The 22,660-nt window shown below is 38.4% G+C and overlaps 1 protein-coding gene across 9 annotated transcripts in view; it reads right to left on the minus strand.

Annotated features, from left to right (window-relative positions):
- QKI (QKI, KH domain containing RNA binding) overlaps positions 1–22,349 on the minus strand; it is a 146,777-nt gene extending 124,428 nt beyond the window's left edge. For 2 of the 9 annotated variants that reach the window (XR_009485736.1, XM_059841266.1), the window contains exon 1: positions 21,706–22,346. Coding sequence is in view for 6 of the 9 variants with exons in the window: in XM_059841266.1 (XP_059697249.1) it covers positions 21,706–21,847 (142 nt within the window). In the remaining 3 variants the exon portion in view is untranslated. Of the gene's footprint in view, positions 1–21,705 lie in introns of all 9 variants that reach the window. The other 7 variants (XR_009485737.1, XM_059841265.1, XR_009485738.1 and 4 more) reach the window with 6 other exon arrangements.
- Between the last annotated feature and the right edge of the window lie 311 nt (positions 22,350–22,660).

The raw sequence follows: 22,660 nt of genomic DNA on the forward strand, positions 1-22,660 counted from the left end.
CAGATGAGCCATCACTCATTAAATCCCAGCCATGCATGACTAGTAATGGTATATAGCTGAGGCTACATTACCAGAAGGGAAATAAAATTTTAACACATACTGTATTGAACAGGAGTAGAAAAGTTTCATTTTCTTCCTCCAATTAACATTCCAGACTTGTTTTTATAAGCTTTGAGTAAAAAAGCAGCTAAAACCTGAAACAGCCTTTAAGGCTTCTATTTTCTTTCACTTTCTGTCTCTTTCTTTTAAACTCTTCTCTTTCACCTGTTTTCAAGGACTGGCTGCAGGGGGAAACTTTTTTTTTTTTTAATCATCTTTGAAGGATAACGAAAAAAAACAAACAGTAAACAGGCAATCCCCTCCCGCCACTAGACCTGAAGAACATCTGGTAAGGAGCTTGACTGCTTTCAATTACATTGCACAGTGGAAAAAAACAAAACAAAAACAAAAAAAAAAAAAAAAAAAAAAAAAAAAAAAAAAAAACAAAAAAAAAAAAAAAAAAAACCAAAAAAAACCCAAAAAAACCAAAAAAAACCCAAAAGCAAAACAAAATGAAACTCAAACACACACACAAAAAAAAAGCCCCAGAGAAAAAGAAGCGCTTTTTGGGGTCCTCTGATACTTTTAGAACTAATTTCAATGTGATTTTCCTACAGAGCATGGAACCACACTATCACACATTAAAGTGTTCTTGGAAGTACCAAAAAGCACTCTGGGTAAAGTCTATAAAGCTCCATACAAAGTAGTGAAGAACTAGAAATACAACCAGTAACACTAGCTATAATTACTATTCAAAACAGCCTGGATGCATGGTGGATACATTTCAGCTTCACAGGGAAAGTTTACATGAGTAATATTCTATTAGTTTCCCTCATTACTGTGGCCAATACCAAATGAAAACATCTTAGCTGGTATATTTTCTTAGCTTTGAGAAGAAGCAGCAGCCTTGAAATCAATTCTCATGATTCCTCTAAGAACTTTGACAAAAATATTTTAACACTGAACTGCAAATTGCAGCTGTGGACTTCAAAAGGAGACTGAACACTGGGAGCTTTGCACTCCATTTAGGTGTCTCCCATGACCCCAACTCCTCTTCAAGGAGCAAATTAAAAAAAAAAAAAATAAACCCACCACAATGTTTTTGGGAATAATCTGTCACCTGCAACACATCTCCTGTAGGTCAGTGCTGAAATTGAAGTGAAAGATGAAGATATTGCTGACTGCATGATGAAGCACCTCATCACATCCTCACAACTTCCTATACTGGGAGGAGATCCTAAATTAAAGTTTTTAGTTGATAACAATATAGAAGAACATTCTGCAATGAAATTAAGAGACCAGTGTATTTAAGCAACCCGCTTCTCTTATTTACCACAACCTCACCAAATTATTTCAAAACTGGGAACCAGACAGTTTGCACTGGAGAAACCTACTAAAATTTACGTTGTTTCTGCCAAAAGTCAGTGAACTGACTCTTGATCTCTCAGAGAAGTACCAGTAGTTAGTAAAACCAGGAAGTAAATTCAGTTTCCTACCTCCCTCTATTCCTTTTCCATTCTTGAAAAAAAAAGTAATCAAAAGACAACTCTAATTTTACAGAATGACACTCTGACCTTAACAAACAAACAGCTCTAAGCAAATATCTACTTCTAACACTATTCTATGTCTGGTTAAAAACATGAAAGATAAAAAGTTGCATGGGAGAAGATGCTTTTTGGGGTTTTTTTGGTTTTAAAAACATCACAATGAAATACCAAGAACAACAAGAACAAAACTGGACTTCAAGATGTTCATGAAGTTTTCTCAAAAGACATTACACCAGTCAGTTGAACCGATTTTAGCACAATCAAATGCATAGATCAGTTCCTTAACTTAGGATGACCAGATGCCCTACCTAAAAGTCTTCATTAATGACAAATGTTAAGGTCTATTATTTACTACAGAGAAACTTAAGCTTTACAAATTCAGTCAACAAAGCAAAACAGAAACTGAACTATGAACAGTAAGGCTGCAGTAAACAATACTTATGAAAATTATGAAATGTTAGTACAGATTGAGACTCTACAGGACGACTGGAATAAAAAATGCAGCAGATTAAATCCAATGCTACATAAAAGCAAAGTGAGTGGGGAAAAATAATGTGCTCTCTTATACCTAATGCTAAGGTTCAACAGTAACAACTCAAAATAAAGCACACATCATTCTGAGAGGGATAACAAAGACATTTAAAAAAAAAATTAATATTAGGACCCCTAAAGAAACAGAACTGAAAATAAGAAATAGATTATGTTTAAAATAAAACAATTGTTATCATTACTAAGCGAGCAGTACAGAACACACAAGTTTCAATAAATAAGAAAGCCAAAAGACAGACTGCCTTCATTGCAGTTTATGATACTATCTAGACTTTTTGTACTGTTCACTGTAGAGAATATCTTGCTTCACCTCGAGAAAAAGCTTTCTGAAAGCTTAAAATGTAGGTATCAGTAAGGGGAAGTAGAAAAATGAGGTGGAAGTAGACAGCATAATATATCTGGTTACAAGCACAGACCTAAGAAAACCAGTTTAGTGAAAAGATAAAGACAAGAGCAGATGAATGGCATAAAAAAAGCCACTCAAGCCAATTTCCCTTGTTAAAACTCAAGGTGAAAACCACAGTGGATCAAACGAAGGCTGCAAAAGGAAACCCATTTAACAACTACAGAGGGCAAGCACCAATGTAATCACTGTTTTTGGAAATAGGCCAATAGGTGCATAAGTACACCACACTCACACAGAAATAGTAAAAAAAAAGTTAGAAAGGGTGTTTTCTCTGTGTTGATATATGCATAAAACAAAACAGTAGGAAAAAATTAACTTGAACATCAACCTACATCAGTTTGAAGATAACTGAGCATTAACCAGACACTGCACTGAAAGTAAAATGCTACTACTGGTAGTTTTGTTACACCTTACCATTAGTTGTAACACACGTTACAACTTGTTTTTAAGAGGATATTGAATGATTTTGGTTTTTAGGTTTTATGTTTGTTTGATTTTTAAATCTGAAACTTAGCAAAGGTGAATGGCAATACAGAAGCCTAAGTCTACAAAGACATTTAATCAACAGGAAGAAAGAACAGTGGAAAAAAAAGGTTAATGATAACCAAATGGAAGATGCAAAGGACAGTAACAGCAAGCTGTATGAAATTATTCTGGTTCCTTTTACAGAAGGAAAAAAAAATTGCATAGCTAAGAAGGCAACATACCACTCATCCCAGAAAAGAGCTGCATATCTTGAGAAAATTGTAAGAAATAGATTTAAAAAAATGACAATACAAGAAAGTTCACTGCTCTGGAAGAAGAAAACTATATATCCCAAACTATGCTCAGAAGTCCAGAAGAAATTAGATATTTGGACTATTAATCCAAAAGTGGGGTTTGCTACACCAGTTCTTCTTTGGAGGGTAAGAAAAGTCACTAATCATAACAACATGCTGCTGCTGAAAAATGAAGTTTCTGAACACCTCTCTCATGAGCTCTGTCTTACTAGGCCAACTCACTAATCGAGCTAAAGACTATTCTTAGTCATTTTCTGGTTTGCTTCATTAGCTTTCTTCCAGGTTACTGAGCTGAAACAGATCACTGAAGAATTCACTGAATACCAGAATTAGCAAAAAGAAAAGGGGACACCTTCTCCAACAAGAACCTACTTTTTGCATCATAAAGCTTCTAAATTACTTCAAAACTCTTCTCCATAACTTTTCCCCAAGGTGATTCCAGTAATCAAAACCAAAATAGTTTCTAAAGCTGTTTTGCAGTAAACAAGTTGGATGTTATCACTCTCAACAGTAAGTAAACACATTCCAGTTTCATCTCTATTCTACACCTGTACTTGGTCTTTCCTAGTTCAAGAGGTGCCTCTGCATGCCTCCAGACAGAAGGCAGCAACAAGCAAAGGAACAGGAGTAAAAGTTATACCAGCTAACTCTGAATGCCTATATCTGACCTCATTAATGTGTTCGTTTGAACCTACTACAGTCTTAGAACATGAACAAGATAATAAATGTTACTGCACATTTCTCAAGTAAGTTAGGCCACAACTTTCATTATCAGAAAATACAGAAATTTATATTGGAAATATATTCTATAGGAAGTTTAATCTGTATTTTCCCTAGAAATATAAAAAAAATCCAATATGGTAACAGACAGTCAAGAACTTGCCAACCATTTATTTTCTTTTGCTACAAATCTACATGTTCAGCAAAATAATATGGATGAGATACTCATGAACTACAGATACAGCATGGGACAGACTTCCAACAACTGCCAAAATCAGGCTCAACTGTTTTTGTCACACAGTGATTTAATAACCCTTATGTCTTTGTTAAGAAGAGTATTACCTCCCAGTAAGCTTTACTTTACAAAAAATCAAAAAATGAAGTAATAATTTAAAAAATAAAGAAACAATATATCAGAAACTGCTAACAGGTTTGATTTTCTAAAGGGCATAACAAAATTAAATCACAAACAAGAAATGAGCAGCTCCTGTTTCATATACTTGCTATAAAAATTCTTCATGTTGGCCAAGAAATTAGGCCTTATTTTACCTCAGGGATCATATAACCAAGAGAGCCATTCTAACACAGACCTCACTTCTGATGTCACTTAAGAGGAGAAACTGGACCAATGAAACATTTTAAGGAACAACCTTAACAGATGCCACACTTGATGTCTTAAGCATTCCTATTCTCTTCATCTTGGAGCCTATGTCAAAATCCAGTGCTATTCATTCTTACTCCCACCTGACTGATCCCTTCTCAAAGCACTCAAAAGGGCAGTTCCAAGGTGTTGTGGTGAGGACATTCAGTTCAGTGTCCAATTCAAGTACCTATTTCTGAATTAATTATCTGCAATTCTTTCTAAGAATAGATGATAACCATGCCACCTTTTACTGAGCTTCTTAAACAACATTTTGTCTTCTCTTTTTAATATAGTGCTCACCATGCACAGGAATCGTATTTGTACATTTAGCTCCTAGTTATCATATAGAAAGAGCATCAGCATTTGGCACTACTAAATATAATGGGTTAAGATTTGCTGAAATGTATCAGTACCAAAAGGTTTGAAAAATGCTGTGCTGCTTTTAGAAATTATGTTAACATACTGCTACAGACTTCCAGTGGGACTTCAAGACCAGTTCAATTATTTATGGAACTGCTTCAATGCAAATAGTCTTCAAATACAAGGCTATGTGGTTTTTAAATCTCCTATCACATTAGGGTTAAGTCTGGCATAAGGGGAAATCTGTGAGGCAGTTGCTAAGTTTCAATTAATTACGCATATTAGGTCCTACTTTCTAACAGGAGCAACCATCAAGAAAATAAAGGAACAGATTTTTCCAAAATACTTGCTGTGTAAAGTTTAAGCAGAAAGGTCATTTTTTTTATTATAAACAAAAAAAAGAAAAGGCAACACTGTAACTAGTTCTTAAATAAAGGAAGACTAAAGTGTCATCCATCTGAACTAAACAGCCCAAGCAAAATACCCTGCAATTCCTGTGTTCTCCTCAATGTCGAAATGGGTGGATAAATTTAAAGCCTGCTCTCTCAGGAGTTGCTTTATAGGCAATTTTCTCCCAGTATCAAGGTCTGCAATTTCCATTTGGCTGCCAGTTTGCGATTAAATTCATCACCTTTATTATAAAAATGTGCTGCACTCCACGGCCTGCTGCACAAGAATCCTAAGGAAGACATTTTTCACTGCTAACAGCAGCATCATTCCAAGGCAGCCATCACATCCATTCAGACATTAGCGCCTCCAATGTAATGCAAGGACCTATCGCTCACCTGGAAAAGCCCTAACAGCAGGTATACCTCAGAGGAACTTCTTCACACGTGGTACCTTTAGAGCAACTTTTTCAGTAAAAGCCACCATTACACCTCCCTTGTTAAATGCTTCTGAAAGTCAGCGGTTTGAAAACAAGTGTTGACATTAAACCTGCCAACCTGGATTAACCAAAACATTTCCAAGAATAAAATCTGCCCTCATACTGACGACACCTTCACATACACCTTGCACTACTTATTAAAATACACTTTTGAGCAAGAACTCTATATAAATTTTTGTTACATACATTTTCTTTTTATTTTGTAAATGCCCCTTTCTTTCCCACAAACTTTTTTCAGAATTTTCCACTGCTTTTTCCTATATCCATATGATATATTTTTTCTTTAAAGTCTTTGGACAAGCCTGAAGAATACTCAGGAAAAAAAAAAAAACACTTAATGCCTGCTATACTACATGTTTTAAGGTCCTCCTCTGATAACTAAAAGGAAAGGCCCAATCTTCACTTTGTTTCCTTTTTATAAGTGCTTCCTGAGCTAAGCAGGACGTAATAGAAAATTTGTACCTTAACAATATATATATATATATATATATACACTGCTTGGAAGAACAGAGCAGAAAAGTGATGGCTACCAATAGGAAGAAGAGCTAAGTAAAAGCCACATGCCAAATCTTTACGAAGCATGGGAGTTAAAATCCATATTGGTTTGGGCTTCATTGAATAAAAGACTTTAAATTACAGTAAAACAATAAAAAATAATATGCAATAAGCAATAAAAAATATTACTCTTTAGTAGTCAACAAAAAAGAAGCAGAAAAATGTCATTTTAGCATGTGAAACACCTGTATTGGTCACACTGAAAGGTAATCAAATTGTATTAGAGGAAACCAACTTATATGCACAGCATGACAATTTCACATGTTAGCTTATTTAAGTTTTACTGTTAACTAATGGTGTACTTGAAAAGGTGCATTTTTTATCATGTGTACCAGTTTTCAAAAATATTTTGTAATCAGGTAAGCAAACAGTATCTCATACAAAGCTGATGTATCTCAATAGTCAATCTGTCTTCTTAAATCATTTATGTGGCCACATTAAGTGAAGATAACATTCAAAAGAACATTGTTCTGGTCAACTCTTACACGCCTTTGGAAAATGCAGGAAAAATATGTTAAACCATAAGTCTTTGATACCTAGCTGTCAGAAGTTTAAAACTTAAGTAAATTATGGGCACATACAAAAAATTACTAAACCTGGCACAACTAAGATGTTTTGCACTGTACCAGATGGGTCCCATGAAATGATATGAAATGAAAGTGCCATCTAGACTTCAGGGACTAATAAAAATTACATATTGCATGGCATTAGCATCACTGTAAATTAGACAAATCACCTGAGAAGCCATTTGGTGAATATGAACTCTAAAATTCAAAATTAAACAATCAAAGGCTCTTTAGTCCTATTTGTCTACAAAATTAACCTAAATTGCAACAAAAACTGGCAAACATTTGTTCACATTTCTGAATAATACCAGAAATTCTCTTCTGGCAGTAAAAAAAATGGTATCTTGTCACACTGTAACTAATTGGTTTCCACTGCAATGCAGCATAGAAAGCAGATTTCAACTCAACTTAACTGAAAACAATAGCTTGGTATTTGCAAGCTGAAGTTCTGATTATTTCACAGCCCGGTGCATTCATCAGCTGGCACAACAAGTTCCGGGACTGCTACATGAAATTATCAACTAGATCAGATAATGCAGCATCAGTGTTTACCCCTTGACACTAAAGCAAAAATTGAAACTGGAGCTTTTCGAACTGAAACTACTATGAAAGTAGGGTAACTGTTTTGTCATAACCTGTAGAATTAATTAAACATGTTTTATTATAAAGGAAGGTGCCTCTGCAAGACACCAATAGGCATCAGATGATAGGCAACAATCAGCACAAAAAAACCCACACATGCAACATTCACCATGTTCCATAAGTAAATTTCAGTGTTGCATTTTAAGAAATGCAAATATGAATTTTGGTTCCTGTTGAAAATAAAAATCTATTTACATTACTTATTAAAACCAGATAGTTTAATTTTTTTTAAGAGAAAAAGCACTTAAAAGTCAAGATTTATAGTGGAGTTTCTAATGTACATGTTCTTCATTCACAAAGAAAACATTTTAGTTATTTGAAGTACAGTAGATTCTCCCCTCCACCCTTCTGGCTTTACACTTCAGCAACCTGGTGTATAACTTTTAATTCCATTAGAAAAAATAATCAATTCTAATAATATTAAATCTTGCCCATAGAGACAATATTTATAACTCACTAAGCACTCCCTACTACTATACAGGAGAGGTATTAACAAGTACCACTGCCACAAAAGGGAGGGGGGAAGGGAGAGAGCGCAGGAGATAGAGTGTACTCGTGTCTGTATACACACATGGTAGAAATAGACAGAGAATATTAAAACAAAACTAATATTTATTTTAACAGTCTGGTAGCCAAGGTATCTGCTACTTGCATAATTAGAATGTTGAAGATAATGTAAGTTTTTTGTGGAGTAGCTACAGAATTATCAATTTTCTCTTCAGCTGACAAATAAACTCACTGAAGAACAGCTGCTTGTAGGAACAAAGTAGAAAAAAGTCAAAAAACAAGTCGAAAAAAGTGCAACCCACTACAGAAACTAAACATCCAATATTTAAACCGAATGCGAAGTTCAATGCATGCCATCTTCTAGCAGAATTTTACAGGCTTCTAACTCAGCAGAGATTTCATTTACACTATTTCCATCTATTTCTTAAATCTCCCAGAAAAGACCTTACAAATTAAGAGTTTATATTCAGGATTAATTTAAAGAACAGACTTAATGACAACTGCAGGATCTGTACCTTGACTACTATGTATTAAACGTGTTATAAGTTCTTTTTTTCCCATACTCATTTATCATTAACACTGAACAACAGGTTCTATCACCTCATAAAGCTATCGTGGAGAAAAAGTTGAGAGGGGTGGGGATAACAACCTGAAACATTTCATGAAATATTTACCTAAAGCTAAAGGTACTTAAGTATCTGGAACTGGCTTTAATATCCTTGTTCATGAATGACAACAGTGTGGCTATTTTAATGGAATTTAAATTGAAAGGTCCAGATGCCCTAAAGACAGTTTACTACTGAAATTGTTCTGTAATAACAGCATACCAATTTGAATTTAGTAGGTTACATCTCTTACATGTACTTTCGGTAATTAACATCTCAACATTTTGGAGCTCCAGTGTTGCAAACTGGACTCTATAGATTAATATAATTAGATTCTCTACATCTCAGCTGAGGAAAACATCATCATACTCACTAGCTCAGTAAATATATAACATCAGGAAGTCCTAAAAAATGAATAAAAGTAGATAGGTGAAACAAGTTTAAATTCACTTAACAGTGAACACAATTTTATTTTGTGATCTCATTGAAGTTTCTTGTCTCAAATTTTTACTTCGGCCCACAGCCAAGGACAATTACTACAATACAAATGCCCTTAAATCAGTGGTCTTCCACCTTTTACACTCACATTAAAACAAAAAGTTCCCAAAAAAGTGAAGGGTCAGTGTGGCCTATCTCCCAATAACAGATTTCCTTTTTGTTATCTGCAGCAACTCTTCATATGCAGTGAGTCTGCAAATAGTAGATTGAAAAACACCATTCTGGTAACTCATATTGCTTTTCACTTAGCTTCATTAACTTTGCTGACAAAAAAGATGCTGTCTACTTCAGAGAGAAAGTGCTCTCAAAGGTCTCAAGTCAAAGACTATTTTGTTTTCATCCATTTTCCAAAAACAACCCCTTTAGTTTAGGCAAAAAATCTCTTTGATGTTACTTTTTGTGCCAGTGACTGCAGTTTCGCTGATGGTGCTGCAAAACAAAATATGATTGCTTAGTAAATCTTTGCTATGTCAGAAAAGGTATGGGCAAGGAATTGCTAGAGTGGCTCAGTGTGACAAGCATGAGAAAAAATAGCATATATTGCGCTGGAAAAAGATATTCTGTGCAAAGGAAATCTTGATTAGATTGTACAAAGACTAACTACAATATAAATATCTCTATCTCTCTTAGGTGTAAGTGTATAATCTCATAACATTTGAAGGCTCAGTAAATTGTGGTGTTCTTTTTTTAAATTAGTAACATTTTCTGAGCAAAAAGACACCTCAGTGCTCAAGGAAATATGATTTTTCTGTTCCTTTCACATAATGATCTGTTTAACGTAGCAGTTTCAAAATCAGCATATAATAAAATTTTTGCTGTAACTTATACAGTAATGTGTTTTTAAAACATACTCTGTCCCTTCTATTAACTTTTTCATTATACCAATATTAATAGGTGCATACTATTGCACCCATATTGGTGGCATTAAGTTTCATTAATTAGCTCAACAGCCTGGAAATTATCTATATTTCATTCCTAGCAATATTTATTCCTTTCCATGGAGGGAATAAAAAGCCCCATCTTTCCATGGCAGGGGAAGGTGTGGGAAAAGATAAAAGTTTACACCAGCCTAAGTTGTGTTTCAACTATATTACATCCTATGAGAAACTACTCACCCATGACTAGACTAAGAAAAAAGCTCCTTAAATGTTAGTGTTTTATTAGTAACCTGTATTTTACCTGAAATTTAAGACTAAGAGTATACAATGAAAGTTGGAAGAAGACATGGCAATATACTTCAGACTATTATGAACGTATTTTAATTATTAACAGCTGCTGAAAACTTTCAGCAGCCCAGATGCTCAATCCAGAAAAATATACTAGAAACGTAGTTTAATCTGTGCAGCAATTTATGCTATAACTTACCACTACACTGTATTAATTATGGCTGCTATACAACATACTGAAATGTTTGATACAGATTTCAGTACTGAGTGGTGCTCAGGGCTCAGAAAGCCGGTACATACAGGTTTAGTAACCTAAAGTCAGTCAGCAGGCAAAAAAAATCCATGCGAAGAGTCCCAATAAAGTATAAAACATGATTATTACCTTGAACTGTTCTCTATGTATCAAGTGTTCAACAGTTTGATATAACAAAAAGCAGCCAAAAACAGTTCTAGTACAAACCATACTAAATGAGATTAGAAATACCTGTGCACATGACAAAAACCACTTAGTTATGCTATTAAGCTGATAGAAGAAAATCCCCACTCCAATTCTCAGCTATTTTCTTTATCCTGGAGGGGAAAAAAATTTAAAATTAAAACTGAAAGTAATCAGTAACTGAACCAACAAGGCAACTGAAAGCTGTGACGCCTAAGAAAGGTTAACACAGAACTTAAAGGAAAATTAAGTTCAGAATAAACTAAATCTGCCTCAAAGTTAATTTATCCAAATATTTGAAGTCAAAGAAGGTTGCTGAAACTGCAGAGATCAAGAGAAGTCCACAAGTCTGTCTCCAAAAAATATCTCACATTATTAATACTAAAGACTGAAGTAAATCTTTTTCAATGAATGAAAAACCGGTCATCCACCTGTCATTTTAGGCTGCTGAATTTAGTAACCTTTCTGGATTGGAGAAGGGACGCGTTTCTTCTCTGTTCAGCCGAGTGCAAGCGCGCGGTCCCTCCTCACTTAATTACTCGGTGTACACCTAAATACCACCTGCCATCCCTCAACACCCAGCATCCATCTCTCTCCAATTCATCACCGTCAGCTTTCTTGCTGACACTCTTCAGAGCTGCCTGGCTGATGAATGGCTCTGTTATTCATCCTATGGTAATCCGAGGCTGACGCAAGAATACCTTGCTGAAGACACTTAACAGTATTAAAACTCAGCCCCCAAATGCCCCCAGTGTGCATTAAACCTCCCATTTGGAACCAACATGATTCCTCATGAATAGTTATGAATAACACACAGTTACTAAATCAATAGGCACTAAGTTTATGTATCCCATCACCCAGAGACAAAGCTTCCACACAGTCCCTTGCTTCCCTGGAAGCTACACCTCAATTATTAGAAGTCAGAAATACTTTTATCCATACAGAATTTAACCTCAATTAACCCTGTAATTAAGATGATACAGAGACATTTTCCCCCTCAAAAGGTCAGCATACATCTTGAATGCCACAGGTCTCTAAAATTTTTTGCCACTTGTAACTTTAATAATCGTTACTCAAGAAAACAAGTTTTATACTTTTTCTCCCTTCTAAGATGGATCTGATCTTTAGGTTATGTTTATTCTCATAGTTAAGGGTTTTTTTCATAAAGGATTATGCTTGTCAGAAAAATAAAATTTACCCCCACAATGAACACAAAACCACCGCAAGAAATTTCAAAATATGACTAATCTCTGTAAACATGTTATTAGAACAGCCAAATATAATTCCCTTCTTAGCACAATTACAGTCACTGATTTTATACCTAAGATACTTTAGTATCAATTCTTCCTCTGAAGATGTTTTAATACACATATAATCAATCTTCCTGATAGAATCCTCATTAGAATTCATTTCTGATCCCTACCACATCATCTGTGCTCAGATTTTGCTCAAGTCTATTTGAGCACAAAGTTAACATAACTACATGAAAAGTGGGAACAAAAGAACGTGCCTAACAAGTTTTGCTTCAGGTTGATTCAGAGGCAGTATCAGATTTCCATAAAAGCCTCAAGTGATTTAAAGCAGCAGTAATTCCCTCATAAACTGACTGTATATGAGCTTCTCTGACTACACTTATCTTTATAGATGATAAGATACTTAAGCAATTAAAGAACTATCAACAACTTGTCTCTACCAATGTCTAACACACAGCACGTTCTCACTGCACAGCCCATCTTCACAGCAAAAACATCACACTTTAAACAAGACAGCTGGACCTATTACAGCATTTTAACCTTCAACTGTAACACACAAACCAAATGCTACGGGAACACGCCTGACAACAGATTGTACACGTAGTATTTAGGCAAAGTTATTTCGTGAGTTTGGGCGGGGGTTGACGACTGCAACAACTTTCTGAGAAATTGTCCATGTTGCTTTATGCTGGAGAGGTGCTCCTTCAAAATCAGACAAACTGAAACTAACTAAATGCAGTATGATCAGCAACACTGCTCAAAAGCAAACAGCATCGGGTCAGAGAAGTTTTTTCTTGTGTTCTCCTCCTCCTCCCAGTTCCTGCAGAGAAACCTAATATATTCACAGCAAAGAGAAGTGGATTTGGCCTGCTCTGCATATAAAAATTGAAAATTGTACATCAACTTTTAATATAATTATTTGCAGGTTATTTGATTAAGCAGCATTGAGAAGAATATTAACTGATTTGCAACTGCTTCGAAGTCTGATAAATAAATGAAAGCATTATGCAGCATGAGCTGAATGTTCTAGTTTAGCTGCCATTTAAGCTTATGAACCAGAACATGAGGGCTGTATCAATACTTGTGCTAGTATATCTGTTGCTTATTTTTTTAAAATTTCAGGCACCTGCCATCTCTGACACATTAATAAAAAAATATATTGTAGCTAGGAAAGCACATTTTGATCAACTAATAGCTACAGAGATTTCTAAATCAGTTCTTAAATTGGAATTAGGGAAAAAACCACAAAGGTTCATTATTTCAACAGCTAAAGGGTTTCAAGAATTCAGCAAAGTCTGACTTCCATCTAGTGTCAGCTAGTCTGCAAATAAGCACATCCTTAAAATTCTGAATGGACTAGATGCACAATCAGTTGACATCAATTAGGAGCTTCAGACTTTTAAGTAAATGTTTAAGCAAATGCATTTCCCTCCCCAAGGCACTGCTCTACATCTTCAGTATGGAGCCACCTCAGCCACTGTGCCAGCACAGCTGCTCTGAGATCACACAGGGAGCGAGATCACAGCTCTGATCCATCTGAAAAGAAAGCCAGCACCACACAAAAACAAACTCAAAAAACCCCTGACCGGTTCAGAATATCAGCTGACCTTTTAAGCCAGAAAGTGATCTACCAGATAAGAGTATAAAATACTGTATTATCTTCCCCTGCCTCTGCTCTGACATCAGCATCCACTCTGATGCATTACTCACTCGATTACCTAGAAGTAACTCCCCAGCAAAGTAACAAGATTTTAATTGTTTGTCATGCTGAGATGCTTTTACTTTTGAAATCAAGTCTTAAAGAAACGTCAGCGTTTGTAAGGTTATACATCACTGAAGTGTTAACTACTCCAACTATGAATACCCTCAGATTTCAGTGAGTTATCACACAAATTGCTTCATGGTTTATCCCTTCTAAAAAAGGGTATCCTGAGGACTTTCCTGCATGGGCACTTCCTGGAGCACTGCAATTACAGTACACAGTATCAAAACCTTGCTCTGGCATGGCCTGGGCTGGAAACACAGAAAACCCCTCCAACTACAGAAAGGAGTAAAGTAAAAGTATTCAAGTGCAGCAGGAAAACAGTTAAAAATATTTTTAAAAGCAATTTTAAAAATTCACTTCCAGGGTGCTACTCAACTATGCACCACCAAAAACATTAAAACATCAATAGCTACCTACTGCCATTTCCCTTCAAGAGAACGATTTTTTGCACTGAACTGAGAAGCAAAATTTACTATTTGACACCAAGTATAAAAACAAAAAATCAATTCTCAAATGAAAAGTAACTGAAAATGTATTTTCAATTTCTACTCACTACTTCAAACCACGAGAATAAAATAAATAAAAAACCCTTTTAGCATTACCACACTCATTCCAACCACTAACACTGCTAAAATAACTGCAGAGATCAAAAAAGCTGCAACTTCTAGTGCCAAACTCAGACAACAGAAGTTAAAGTAACACAACTCCACTCCAACTTGCATTGTCTTGCTGTTCTCAGACAGGCAGCTAGTCTGCAAAAGACACTTTCTAATGGAAGCAAGAATAACAAAGTGGAGGGGCAGTTCTGCTAATGAAGCCAGATATTATTTCTTTTTAGTGTTGTCACAGCTGTTTTGTTCATTCATGCATAAATTGTCTCAAAAAATTTAAGCTCTGCTATTAAAAAGCTAACTTCACTTCTATTAAACGTTTCCAAGCAAAACAACCAAAAGAAACAAAAACCTGGACGTTACTTTAATTGCATTGTACAGGGTTATACAGGATATTTTCTGAAGTCAAAAGTAAAAATGTAACGCTGCCTAACTTTGAACAATCCCACTCTTTTTCTTAGCAAAGCAAAGGTATATAATTCAGAATATAAACACTATATCTATTACCTATTTCAGGATTCAAACAGTAATTTCAATGTCCCTCACAGACACAGATCCTCCTGCTAGCAAGACACAGATGTAGCTTGTGTGGTACTTCTATTTTCCTAAGCCACTGCATAGTTAGATTAAAAACTCCAGCAGTTTTACTGTTCCTACTAGTTTTCTTAGCACTGGGTTGTTAAATTTCAATGAAATGTTAAAATCAACAGAAGATTTTCAGAGTCTGCATTCTGATTAAAATCAATACAGGAAAATTCACAGGGCCGGAATTAGAAGTTGAGAGTTATGTTTCAATAAAGACAAGGGTCAGTCTTTATTGAGGGCTTTTCATTACTTAACAGCTTTCCTGGCAAGGCATTTCCCCCATCTCCCCCCTCTCCCACCTCCCAACATTCCATAGAAGCAGTCAAATACAAACCATCAGTTTCCATGGCAGACTCCTGCTGCACTTCAATCAGCCTGAGCTGTCAGGACGATCTGGTAATTAACATTACCACAGGTCTATCCTGTCAGCCACAGAAATATACCAGCATCTAATAATACATCTATTTAATAGGATACATGCATCAGTGTGCATTCTCAGAAACAGAGAACACTTTATGGTTACAGACAGTAATTAAAGACAATTCAAATGTACTTGCTCTTCTAACAAAGTCTACACAGTTCAAATCAAAGCACCCCATTGCTGACCTGGCATTTACAGTATACTCAGAGGAAAAAAGTTTTAATCGAAGAATGACTGAAACAGACAACTTGGTCAAAAAAATCACTAACCCACAAAAGTGGCCGTCCATTTCATGTCCAGCCTTCTCTTCACACCCACAGCACTCACTGATCATCAGCAACTTCTTTCTATCTGTTGATGCATGTAAACTTCATTTTCATAATCAGGACATCTAACTGCTCTCTTAAAATCTGTAGTTTTTCTCAGTTGGTGGTGGTTGGTTTAGGGGTTTTTTTCCCATTTTACTATAATATTAACCAACATATCTCCAGTTCTTCCCCCGCCGTGCATCACAAAAGCACCACTTGCCTCTCCCTAATCTAATCCACGCTTGGTCAGTTGTTTTTAACCATAGCAAGGGCTTTTTATAGGACACCACTTATCTTAGAAATGACTGCATTCAGTTTCAGTGGCGGAAAATGCAACTCAACTGCAACCTTAATGAACAAGTTTCACTAAACAAAAACATTAAATTCAAACAGGCCTCTCCCAGTTCAATAAGTCAGCCACTCCTGTACAGAACTAAGTCTAATGCGATGACTCTTATTTAAAAACAAAAAAACACCCAAATACAGATATTTTAACAATTAATTATTGGTAAGCAACAGGGAACACCACTTTTAAAGTATGAGCCTAAAATAACTGTTTTACTAACTTAAAATTTGCATCAGTTAAAAAATTCTTTTTTTTTTTCAGTTACATGCCAGGTGACTGCAATCCTATAAATGCTGCAGATACAGCTACAAAAATAACAAAATTTAAAAAGAACTGAACTGTTGCCAGTTTAAGTATTTTTCCAGAGGCCAGAAAACCCGCCACGCTGTTTCTTAAGTGCAACAGAGCTTTTGGTTTGGTGTTATAAGAGGCTGCACCAAGGTATTAAAGCCACTCCCTCCCCCCGCCAAAAAACAACTAAACACCCACATCTCAAAATAGCTCTTACAAGGTTTCTGAACACAAGTTCTAGAAGCATTACAACATTCATAAATCAGAAAAACACCTCAGACCATTAAGCTTTAAGAGATTATTAAAAAACCAAATTCAAAAGAGTACTAATGATAAACAGCACACAAACAAAACTCCACGCTCTCGTGGCACGCTGCTTTGACAATTTTAACACTAATACACCAAGTTTAAAAATTAGTCTGAGACTCCCTGAGCAAACACCTTTTGTAAGGCCCTTATCCCAAAGAATATTCATCCCTGAATATCGCATTAAGAAGCACATTTTTAATGAATTAATGGCGGTCCATTGCAAGATCTGATACAACTGAAAAAACTGACATGCTAATGTGGCCAGTGCCCTTCCATCAAATCTGACAAGTCAGCAAAACCCTAGCTAAGCACAGGCTACATTTACATAATCACAAACAATAAGGTCATGTACAAAAGTAACTAGATAACTTTCCAGGGAGAACTCATTTACAACACCAGAACACAGCTCTTCAGCTCTACTTCACGCAGACGTTTCGCTTAACACAACCGACTGACACTAAAACTGCACTCCTGGGCACTAAGCTCCCCAAGTTCACATGCACTTTTCTCAGTGAGAAAACTAAACAGAGAGCAACATTCACCAAAAATTTATCTTCAAACTGCCTACTTGGATGTGTTTACACTAGCTTTGTTAAACTTGGTAGACAGAAAGAGGCAGTCTATTTGACACAAAATTAGATTTATCTCCACTAGCCAGATGCACGGTTAAATTTATATTTAAAGGTAGACAGGCTTTTAAGTCACCTTCAACACAGTTTTGAAGGAAAGATGTAAGATTTTCAGGGATAGATTACCAAGGAAAAATGAATTCTTTATAAAGTCCTCTTCAATCTCTTTTTGAAAACAGTTCAGACCACAGGCCTGATCTGTGTACATTCCGATCAGGTGCAAGAGTCTGTGCACTTACAGGCTCAAGAAAACAAAATGTAAATTTACAAATTAGACTCCTCAGATTCCAGTTAATAGTTCAGGCACATTTGTTCACAGTCTGATGAAAGAATACAACTGAAGTACCTCATTAATTTCAATCTGTCACCATGCTACTGAGGAGTTTGAAATGTCCAATTCAGTTTTTAAAAACAGGGCAAGAAAACAGGTACAGCTCTATTCACTGTCCACAAAGGGGAGCATTAAAATATATAAGTTGTCAGAAAAAAAAAAAAAATCCAGGTTAACATCATAAAAGTTAGTATCTCAAAGGCTTAAGAAAAAAAAAAAAAAAAAAAAAAAAAAAGCAGGTCACATTTGATGGTGCAAACAATTACAGGAAATACAGCCTATTCCACATTCAGGAAAAGCCCTCTCTTCCCACAGGTTTGCACCAGTCTGATAAAAACAATTCAGCTTCCTAGTTATTATGATGTGCTCTTTAAACATCCTTGTTAATCCACAGAAGACTTATTTACACATAACGAATTAAAAGCACACATATGGAAAAGTAACTGTAACCTAAACAAAACTGTAACTTTGACATTTTATGAAAGTAGCTCTTAAAAAAAAAAAGGTTTCCTCAATGCACTTCTTACATTTAAGCTAATCTTCAAAAACTAAATGTTGCAAGACAGAGATCATCTATCAAGTTACGCACTAAAATTTTCTGAGATCAAAAAGTAGCATAGAGTTCAGAAAGGAAAACATGCTTTGGACAATACATGCAGCACAGAAATGGACCCCAAAAAAGCAGATGTACATTCTGTAACTGAACCAGATCAGGTGTACTGTTCCCCTAAACCCACAGGTCTCTCTCCATCTCTTGCTGCATACAACAACACAAGAAGTAACCACAGCAGAAGCCCATTCAAGTTCTGTTTTTAAATACTGGCATGTAACAATAAATAAATGATAATTAAAAAAACTACCCTAGCATTCCAATAGGGAAGGCAATCCCACCTTTTATTTGTTTAAATTCTTAGGGTTGTGACTATTTTTTCATTTTGATCAGCACACAAAATAAAAGACAATGGCTGATCATAATATTATTCTTCTCAAGCATAAACAAAACCTTCAGAAAAATGTATTATAACTAAAAAAAAAAAAAAAAAAACAACAAAAACAAACACCTGCCTAAAGCACACAACAACAAGCCAGAAGAAGCAAAGCAAATGACAGGGTGGAGGGGGCAAAGAGGGAATGTGAACCCTGTAGCTTTATTTTTAGATTATATATACCTATATATACATGCACTTGCCCCAAATACTTGGTATTCTCAAGGGTGCCAGGAAACAACTGATGAAACCTTGAAATAATACACTTTTTAGTAAGCACATTAAATCCTGCAGACTTTTCCAGCAAACCTGAAGTTCACTATTACTAAACCCTTTTGCTGGAGGATGTCAGTGGAGCATACAGTTTAAGATATTTAACACAGCCCCCACTGGAAACAAGGATAGGTGTTCTACAGGGAAACAGTTGCTCCAACTTCTCAATTGCTCACTGCTACTGCCTATTCCACCGAAGTAATACCGCCTGTAAGCATACAATACGTGGAGGTCCATGCAAATACAGATACCTTCACAAATCCACCAGTATTTTGTCATTCTCTGGCGTCTTCTACCAGATTTGATCATTTTACTGCCCGAGTCAATAGAGGTGCTTACGGACTCACGCCTCAGAAAAAAAAATAACTGGCGCCCCTTAGTGTTCAAATTCTGAAGTCTTGAAGCAATTTACTAGATTTGCATGAAACTTTTTTTTCAACATTCCAAAAAGTTTTCTGCCTCCACAATACTTCCACCAATTTGCCAACATAAACAGGAAAAGCAGAAAAGCTTAAAGGGATAGCAGGCTTCTTCCAGAGACCATTTAGGAACACAGATTATATTTTGTTTGCTTCTCTTTTGAAGAAGAGAGTGAAGAATAGTTCCAGCACAGTCTTATTTCTAAGCAAGAGCCATGAGAGCCCTCGTTTTGGAACTCCAATACTTTGCAAACAGACTTCCAGAATTTTCAGTATTTCAAAATATATGACAAAACATAAGTATTAAGGGAATTCCTTTTTCAGTGTCCTTTTTTTTGCGTCGGGAAATGCTTTTCTTCCTTTTGTTCTCTGAAAATAAAAAACCACCTTCAGGCCTCCTCTGGCCAAATACATAAAGTTGAAGAGATTCAAGAATTTAAAAATCCATTATCAAACCTCTGGAAGGCTCATTTGTGCTATAAAGGAGTCTTCTCAGTCAAGTTTCTTCTTGATGTTTATTGTAAATCTAACTACTCCGAAGAGGCTGCTCACTCTGGTGACCAAGAACGTAAGTTCTAAAATAGTTTTGCTCTTCATGTCCACATTTGCTCCAATATAAATTCAAAATCCTCCAAGTATCTTAAAAATAAAAATAGACTCTCCCATTATAATGCTGCCCACAATCCATATTTCAGTATTCTTCACCGTTTGTTTGGGTTTCTTTAAATTCCTCTATCATTTATTTCAGAAGGTAGCATTTTCTCGACATGCTATTTTTGTGTCCTACTACAGTCGCTTACTACAGTCGCTATCTCATTTTTACAGTCTTGGCAGGGGGCGGGGAGTTGTTCTACCAAATATAACCAGTTCTTTCATCTTCCGAGGTCAACAACTTCCCAAACTTCTTTTAGCGAAGAGGAATACATCCGCAAACAAGAACCCTAGCTCAAAATCTCGAAAATCAGTACTTCATACTAAGAATCCCAACAAGTTCAAACTGGATAAATTATTTATGGTCATATCATATTCTACAAAGTTATCAAATACGATTAAACAAACAGGTCTAGGTCTCCAGAAAGCCTAGGTTTAAAGCCATAGGAAAAGAAATGCCTTCGACAAGAAAAACAAACCTGTGTACCCGAGTACGAGGCGAATTTAACACCCTAAGAACAAGTGTGTAATTTTCACCTAATTTTTTATACGCAGTGGGTCTGTTACTGTAGTGGGAAAAAGTATGGGACACAGGAAGTTCCCAGCTCGTACTTTTCTTGTTAATTTCTAAACCGTGATTATTTTTTGTGAAATCTTAACCCTAAACAAAGTTATTAGGGAAAAAAATGGGGTCATGGGGGGTCCTCGGCCCGCGCCAGAAGAGGGTGCGAGGCTGGGATGGACGTTTGGCAGGAGCAGACCAGGCAATTTCGTAATCCTTTTTGTTTCTCCCCCTTTACTAAAGTCACACGTAGGAGTCTTTCAAGTTCAGTTTCTTTAAAAGGTAAGGGTAGCTGAGACAAGAATTTGCTCGCTTCCCTTGCGATATAGGAAAATCATAATTAGTTTGCGGCAAGTTCGGGGTGGGGTAGATCTGGAGCAGAAGAAAGAGCTCAGCCCCCCTCCGCCTTAGTCATTCAAGTCCAAGCAGCTTCCAGAACAGCCAAATCTCGAAACCAAACACCCCCCCGCCCCCCCGGCGGGGGCCCTGGGGCCGGGCGGCGGAGCGCTCCGAGGGCGCCGGCAGGACCCCAGTGTCCCCCGCCGCCGCGGGAGGGAGTGAGGGATGGAGGGAGGGGAGCGCCAGCCGCCAGCCAGCCTTTCCCCTCCTCCCTGCCTTCCCCCAGAGCGCATTCCTGAGCTCCTCTCCTCGCTCCCTCCCCTCCGTGCTGTAGTTACCCTTCCCCCGGTTTAAGGAGATAGTGCGGAAAAGGGTAAAAAGAAAAAAAAATAAAAAAGGAAAAATAAGGGGGGAAACTCTCCGGGGGGATCGGGGACCCGCGCGGCCGGGGCTGCCTCTCCCCTCCCACTCGTTCCCCGAGTCCCCCGGCACCGCGCAGCGGCGGCAGCCAGGGCGGGGAGAGCCCGCACTTCCCCTTTGTTTTCGGCTCCCCAGCCGGGGCCGGGAGCGTGCGGGGAGCAGCGGGGAGAGCGGAACAGGCCCCGGGCCGGCCCCGCCGCCCGGCCGGGCCGGGGCGGGGGAGCCGAGCGGGATCCCCGGGCCGGGGGAGTCAGGGCAGGGCGGCGGGGCGGGGGAAGGGGCGGCCGGGCGAGCGCTTTTACCTTCGTCCAGCAGCCTCTCGAGGTGGTTGAAGATCCCGCAGAAGTTGGGGAGGCTGCTCATCAGCTTCTTGTCGTTCATCAGCTGCATCAGGTAATCGGGGCTCGGCTTCGGCTTCTCCTTGGTTTCCATTTCCCCAACCATATTCCAAGCCCGCGCAGAGACGGCGAGCGCCCGCAGCAGCTCTGCCGAGCAACGCGACCGCGGCACGGGGCGCCCGGCTGGATCCGGGCGGGCAGGGAGGCGGTGGGGGAGGGGAGGGGGCGGGGAGGGGAGCTTCCCCGAGGAAGGAGGAGAAGGAGGAGGATTCAAATCCGGAGACAAACGCAGACCCGCCGCTGAGTCCAGGGACCGAGGAAAAAAAAAAAAAAAAAAAAAAGAAAAAAAAAAAAGAGGAAACTCGGTAGAAACCCCCGTGCGGGCTGCGCCCTCCTCTCCGGGCACAAGGACCCGCCGCCGCCTCTCGGTGCCGCCGCCGCCGCTTCCCTGCTCCGTGCGCCCTCGGCCGGCGCAGTCCTCGGTGTGTCCCCCCCTCCTTCTCCTCCTCCTCCCGCGCACACACACGCTGAGCCCGGTTCTCCTCTCGGCGCTGCCCCCTGTCTCCGCGGCGGGGGAGGGAGGGAGGGGACGCGCGGGGCGGGCGGGCGCTGCTGGCGCGGCTGCCGCTTCCGAGGAGCCGCCGCCGGTGTCTCCCCGCTGTTGCCGCCGCCGCTGCTGTTGTTGCCGCCGCGCTGCGCCTGGCGTGTGTCCTCCTCCTCCTCTCCGCCTCCCGCCCGCCCGCCCTCCCGCCGCCGCTGCTGCTGCCGCTGCCGCCGCCGCCGCCTGTGGCTGCTGAGTCTCAGCCCCGCCGCCGCCTCCTCACTTCTCCTCAGTTCGCTCCGGAGTTCGCTTCAGTTCAGGCTGCGCTGGCAGCAGCGGCGGCGGCGGCAGGAGGGGAGGGGGCAGGGCCCGCGGGGG

The sequence above is a fragment of the Haemorhous mexicanus genome, chromosome 3 (genome assembly GCF_027477595.1).
Source record: "Haemorhous mexicanus isolate bHaeMex1 chromosome 3, bHaeMex1.pri, whole genome shotgun sequence".
In the NCBI taxonomy this organism is placed as follows: Eukaryota; Metazoa; Chordata; class Aves; order Passeriformes; family Fringillidae; genus Haemorhous; species Haemorhous mexicanus.